The sequence below is a fragment of the Plasmodium cynomolgi genome, chromosome 1 (genome assembly GCF_000321355.1).
Source record: "Plasmodium cynomolgi strain B DNA, chromosome 1, whole genome shotgun sequence".
Taxonomy (NCBI): Eukaryota; Apicomplexa; class Aconoidasida; order Haemosporida; family Plasmodiidae; genus Plasmodium; species Plasmodium cynomolgi.
Window position 1 is genome coordinate 523,663 of NC_020396.1, and position 6,607 is coordinate 530,269.

The 6,607-nt window shown below is 50.3% G+C and overlaps 2 protein-coding genes across 2 annotated transcripts; both read right to left on the minus strand.

The window, feature by feature from the left end:
• Window positions 1–41: 41 nt before the first annotated feature.
• PCYB_012110 (hypothetical protein) lies at window positions 42–5,203 on the minus strand (the record flags this gene model as incomplete). The annotated part of the gene is made up of 11 exons (XM_004220717.1): window positions 42–1,683; window positions 1,857–2,026; window positions 2,279–3,019; window positions 3,268–3,350; window positions 3,574–3,654; window positions 3,903–3,959; window positions 4,141–4,221; window positions 4,358–4,422; window positions 4,624–4,697; window positions 4,800–4,887; window positions 5,157–5,203. The coding sequence occupies 11 exons, from the start codon at window positions 5,201–5,203 to the stop codon at window positions 42–44; spliced, it is 3,129 nt and encodes a 1,042-aa protein (XP_004220765.1).
• Window positions 5,204–6,167: 964 nt separating this feature from the next.
• PCYB_012120 (hypothetical protein) lies at window positions 6,168–6,551 on the minus strand (the record flags this gene model as incomplete). Its single annotated transcript, XM_004220718.1, has 1 exon — window positions 6,168–6,551. A coding segment is annotated over one exon (384 nt), but the record flags the coding sequence as incomplete, so codon positions are not given.
• Window positions 6,552–6,607: the final 56 nt, after the last annotated feature.

The window sequence follows — 6,607 nt, forward strand, 5'->3', positions numbered from 1 at the left end:
TGCCCCTCTTCCAGCGCCCCCCTTCCAGCGCCCCCCCCCCGTCAGCGGTAGAGGTAGAAGAAGGCCAGGTAATCCAGGAGCCCAATCCTCCTGCTCTCAAAAAGGTAATAATTCCTCAAAACGCACTCATTCATGTGGGAGACGCGCTTAGCCAATGTCCACATTTTTTTATAAATAGGAATGTACTTTGGGTTTTCTCTCCTGATTTTGTAGAGGTAGCTTGCATTTTCGCAGAGGAGAGTTACAGCTGAGTCGAGATCCCCTGCGTTGAATGTTCTTCTGATCGTTTGGCCGGCATGTGGACGATCCGTTGGGGGTGCAGCGGTGTGGTTGGGTGATTCCACTCTACTGGGTGATTCCACTCTGCTGGGTGATTCCACTCTGCTGGGTGATTCCACTCTGCTGGGTGATTCCACTCTGCTGGGTGATTCCCCCCTGCTGGGCGACTCCTTCATTCGGGGCGCACCCCCCTCGTAGTAGAACCCGTCATCCAGCGCAGAACCCGCGACGACCACAAGGAGGTCCAGGTTCTGGTACAGATTCAGAATGTCGGCTCGTCCAGCGGACGAAGCCGTGTCTAGCAGGAAGTAGATGTATGACGTAATCATCTTAATGCGCTTCGCGATAGGGACAAAGGGGACCAAGGTGGGCACGGTCACGGAGGGGTGGTCAGCTTGATCGGCTCGGTCGGCTTGATCGAACCCGTTCGGGAGCGTGATCAGCTGGATGGCTTTCTTGTACAGCTCGTCCGCCTTCTTCGCATCGCGCACATCGTAGTCGTAAAACTCGGCCAGGTGGAAAAGGGTCTCTAGGTTATGCCCCTGGGGGAGTGGTTCGTCAGAGGGGGGAGTCCCCACGGAGAGAAGATCACCCTCCCTGAATGAAACTGCATTATCCCCCCTGAGGAAGGTACTCTCCACGAACTTGTAAAGTAAGAACCCAATTTTGTTGTATCTAAGGATATCGAGATGAGACCTAGCGACGTCGACAATGTGTTCCTGACACTTGGGATCGGTCTTCATGCATCTGTTAATCCAAGGGGTGTAGAACCTGACATGAGCGTACTTCCCCTCGTCGAACTGCTCATAAGGAGTATCATCCAGTACTTCAATGGGATCAAAATAAATGACGCTAAATTTTCCATTTCGATAGAGAGTCTTATAGTTTCTGTCATCGTACAAAACCCGCTGGCAGAATTTCATACTTTTTTTGTTTCTACATCTAGCATAGTTTGAACCCACAAACTCAGCAATGCTGAATGGACTGATAACTTCGTTAGATGTAGATGCACATCTGTAAATGTTTGCCACGAAATAGCGGACTTTGTATCTGTCGTAGTAATACCTTTTCGCATCAGTGAAAGGTAAACAGGATGAAAACATGTAGTAATCCTGCACTCTCCTTCGCATAGCTACGTTTTCATATTGTGGGTTCAGAACCATTTTAAAGTTGGTTGTCGATCTGAGGAAGCTAGATGTAGGGATGTCTGTAATAATGGGTTCACCTTCCTTCAGATTTTGGCGAAGCCACACAACCAGGTCCATGTTCTTCTCTATGTTGACTGGTTCGTTCCCCGCGAGGTTAACGTACTCGTAGGTCGGGAAGTACTTCGCAAATGGGTAGGCGCACTCGAGCAGGCAGATCACATGGATGACCAGGCGGGATAGGTTCTTCTTGCTGGTCCTGCGGGGGGGAGCGGTGCATCGTACAGCGTATGTCGTACAGCTTGTATCGTGCAGCGTATGTCGTTCATTGGCACACCGTACAGTGGTACACCGTGCAGTGGTGGATAGGAGAGGCGCTGAATCGAGCGTGAGTGCAGAAGCTGGCTCTCCAAGCGGAAGCGTCTCCCATACCCGAGGTGGAACAAATTTTTCCGTGTGACTCTGTAGATGTCCCCAAGGAGGTGTGGAGACCCCACTAGACTGCTAAGCAAACACATGAGGGGTAAAGCCAGGACACGCAACCGAGAGATGATCAACATGAGCAGGGAGAAAAAAAAGAATTGGATCATCAGGTAGAGGAACTGCGCGTGGAAAACTTCGAAGCGGATGTCTACCCCTTTGTCGCAGCCGCCCAGTTTGTTGCGTCCTCCCGGTTCGTCCCGCCCTCCTGGTTCGTCGCCTCTCCCCTCTTTACCGCTTCGCCCCCCTGTACCGCCTCCCCCCTCTTTACCGCTTCGCCCCTCTTTACCGCTTCGCCCCTCTTTACCGCTTCTCCCCTCTGTACCGCTTCTCCCCTCTGTACCGCCTCTCCCCCCTCGTGTAGCTCGCCAAACATATGCCACAAAATTCAGCACGTACAGCAGCAGAATCAAGTTAAAGAAAACGAAGTAGTCGAAGAGGGAGGTCTCCCTTATCATGCTAAACATGTATTTGGTAAATGGATTGAATTCTGAACCCAAGCTGTAGATCATGCTGTCGAAGTCGTGGCTACTTAGATGCAGACGCACCTTTAGAAGAGACAAAACGTGCGAGTCATCCTTCTCCATTCCAAAGGTAGTCAATCGAAGCAGCAGGAAAATCCCTATCGATGTGAACCCCTTCTTCAGCATGAACCTCACCTGGCTTCGTAACTGGGGGAACTGGAGGGGCAGTGTGCAAGGGGAGTCGATCTCACTCGGGGCACCATCCCTAAGGTTAGAAGCGGGTTCGCCCCTTTCATCATGGGTTCTGTCACGTATTTCGTCATGGGTTCTGCCACGTATTTCGTCATGGGTTCTGCCACGTATTTCGTCATGGGTTCTACCACGTATTTCGCCATGGGTTCTACCACCTCTTTCAGCATGGGCTCTGCCACCTCCCCGTCGGTAAAGCGCATTCGTGATAATGATTGCGGCCAACACGAATGGCAGGTAAGTACACATCAAATAACGCGGGAAAAAGGTCACCACGAGAGAAACTACGTAGGAGGAGGATAATGTCACGAGGATGCTGTGGAACTCCTTCTGAATGTGAAATCCGAGTAGGTCTAGTCCGAACAGAGCCACCACATGGGTCAGAGTCACGAAAACGGAGAACTGCCAGGTGATGAAAAAAAGGAAAGACGACAGGAAGAGACAGACAAAGTAGGGGGTAGTTTTCCTCTGCGCGTGTGTGAGTGGGGGGAGGGTCCGATGTAAAAGCGGTGAGGGCATCAAAGGAGAGGGAGATAGGCCAAATTAGGGTTATCTCCGTGCGGTACGTAGAGACACCCACAAGGTGGGGTAAACCCGCCTGTCCAGCCTGTCCAGCCTTTTTTTTGTTTTTTTTTCCATTCCTCTGTCACCTTCCTCTCCCGTAAAATCGCATAAATGAGTAAGACGTTGCACCACATGTAGACTGAGGCGAAGTTTTCTCTCAGTGAGAACGCTGCAGGGGAGTGGATGGGGAGAGGAGAGCATAGCATTAGGTTGGCACGCCTATAATGTTGGAAGCGCACAGAAGGTTGCCACCGTATAGCATGGCGGCGTTGTCTAGCACAGCGGCGTTGTCTAGCATAGCGGCGTTGTCTAGCATAGCGGCGTTGTCTTGAATAGCGCCGCCACCCAGCTGTGCTGCCTCCCCTTTGTGGGGGGGCACTCCAAAAACCCACCGGGTAATCGCATGATAAACTTCTCCCTATAGCAGGAAAAAAAAAGCATCAAAAAGATGGCGCCCGAAATGTAGGACCGTCCTGAGAAGGGGAGGAGAGAAGGAAAAGAAGTCACTCCTTTGGGGGGAGGAGAGGAAAGAGGTCACTCCTTTGGGGGGAGGAGAGAATAGAAGTCACTCCTTTGGGGGGAGGAAAGAAAAGAAGTCATTCCTTTGGGGGGAGGAAAGAAAAAGAGTCACTCCTTTTGGGGGGAGGAAAGAAAAGAAGTCATTCCTTTTGGGGGGGAGAGAAAAAGAGTCACTCCTTTTGGGGGGAGTCCCCCTTTTTACCCAAATAAACGGCGAAAAAGAATAAGGTGCTGACGCTGGCAGCCTGGGAAAGCAGAACTGAAAGGGGGAAAAAAAGGAAATAAGGAAGGAAGGAAGGAAGGGAGGGAGGAAGAAAGGAAGAAGGTCCACCGTTCGCGGTGATGACCTGTGGTGAAGCAAAGTAACTACATTTGCTGCACATACGGCAGGAACGAAAAGACGAACAGCATGCTGCCTCTTATCCTCTGAGAGGACATACCTGCGTAGACGTAAAAATTGAAAGGAGTTAGGAAGCTCTCCTTTAAGTTAAATATCCTCCAGACGGTTCCGAGGATAATTTCTGAGGGTAGAAAGGAGAGGGGGAGTCGTGTCTACATGAGGGAAGGCTCATTTTGTGTGTGTGGTGAGAGGATAGGAGAGTGTAAAAAGGAACCACATCATAAGTGGAGGAACCCATTCAGTAATTTTTTTCCCACCGGGGTAAATGTTGAAGCGCCGAATGGCATTGATCGTGTTGGGGTACTCGCTTCTGTCATCTTGCCTGAAGGGAAGGCGGTGAGGGGTGAGCGGGGAGCAGTGAGCGGTGAGAAGTGAGCTGTAAGCAGTGAGCGGTGAGCAGTGAGCAGTGAGCGGTGAGCAGTGCGTGATGGCCGCTGCTCAGTGATGTATGAACGGGGAGGAAACACGTTGGGCGGGCCGTCACGCCTCCTCTCTCGGGGCCTCCCCCAATTGTGCAAGGTACATCAGCAGCTTGATGCCCTCCAGGTAGGTCTCCGATTTCACGATGTCGTCATAGAAGGAGAAGTAAAAGGATTCCTGTGGAGTGGAGAAAGTGAATCAGCACCATCCGTATGATTGAATGTGTAACACAGAGTGGTGCTTCTCCAAACAGGTCACGTTGGTCCAGGGAGGTGGTACCTCCGAGTAGAGGCACAATTTTTGCTCTTCATAGTTTCGATAAAATGTGTATCGGAATCGTTTGTAGAAGGTGAGCTTCACGAAGAGGCTGGGCGGGGGGCATCAGTGAGGAGGGGGTAAATGTGGAGAGCTAAGTGGTCTATACGAGTGAGCCACCACAAGGTGGTGCTCTCCCGTAGGAAGGGGCCACTATATCAAGGGAATTGTTATCGACCCTCTGTCCCCTCGCGCATCTACACGAGTGTGCAGCAAGCTTATTTGTGATCTGCTCAAAGGAGAGTCACACGGGAAATGCTTCCACGCTTTGATGCTTCGATACACCGATGCGTCGGTGTGTCTCTCCCCTGGATGCGTTACCACACGAGCAAGGAGAAAAGAAAGAGCTTCAGCTTGCACGTTTCCATTGGGAGCGCGCATGTTGAATGGGACGTGCTGCGTTTCGCTTCGTTCCGTTTCGTTTCGCTTCTCTTCGTTGTGTGTGTTTTTTGGGGGGGCCAACGCGCAACTTGCTCCTCTGTTCAACCAGTTTGGTCCGCAAAAAAAGGAGCAACCGCAACCGTAACGTAACTGTGCCCTGCGAAGGTTACCACGGAGGGACGTAGACAAAAAATGGTTCGATGGGCTGGTCAGCGTAGCGATAAAAAGGGCGAGTTGTCACCACGGCGGTAAAAAATAAATAAAAAAATAAATAAAAAAAAAAAAATAAAATAAATAAAATATAAAATAAAAAAAATGATCTATCGTGATGGTCGTCGTGAAAGATACCCGTGACGTTCTAATGAAGGGGGCACAGACTTTTTCTTTTCTGCCACAATCCACAGTTTCTTTAATCGAGCGTGTGGCGCAAGTGCAGAGTGCCTTCACTGAGATCGTCCCACCGGGCGAAGTGAGCAACGGGGACGGAAGTTTAGCCAAACGTGGGACATTAAAAAAGTTGGCTCCATCGCAGATCAGTCATTCCTGTCTAACCATAGGGTAGCAGCAACGTGAATACACACATACACACACAAAAAAAAAAAGAAGAGTGCTCACAGAATGTAAAAAAAAATTTTAGACTTCTGCGTGCATGAAGATTTAGTAACTGCGACAAAAAAAAAAAAAAAAAAGTGGACCAATTGATATGCTACACGAGCAGTAAATACAAATTGTGACAAAAAAAAAAAAAAAAAAAAAAAATGCGTGGTAGGTACATTGAGGTAAAACAGCTTGGTCTTTTTTTTTTTTTTTTTTTTTTTTTTTTGAGGGGTTGTCAAGGGCTTGCACAACGAGCGGCCAACGTGGTGAGCATCGCTATCGGGACAATCTTGGAAAACTCCACACCCTTCGCAAAAATGGGCACCGCTTGCTTTACTGTCTACCTGTGTGCCCTTACAAGTAGGCGAGTATGTTGGCATCCCCGAAGAGGCCGTCGCCCCCCTCGTCCATCCCCACATAGCAGTTGCAGAAGTGCTCGCCGTTGTTCTTGCCAGTCTCGTGGGGGGCCATCACGGAGTCGCAAAAATATTCGACCGAGTGGGTACCCAGGTGTGCGGCATCGAGGTGAGGGATATCCAGGTGAGTGATATCCAGGTGAGCGCCATCCAGGTGAGCGCCATCCAGGTGAGCGATGTCCAAGCGAGGGATGTCCTTTCCCGCCGTGGCCATCCCCCCCCCTTCGCCTGCACCCCCCCTCCACTGCTCTCTCAAGTGGGCAATTATGGAGGCAAATTGGGAGGGAGACAAAACCCTGGGCACGATCTTCTTCCTTCCGTTCTTCTTTAGCAAAAGGTAGAAATTTTTTTCGCAGTGTGGACATACACATGCGTACG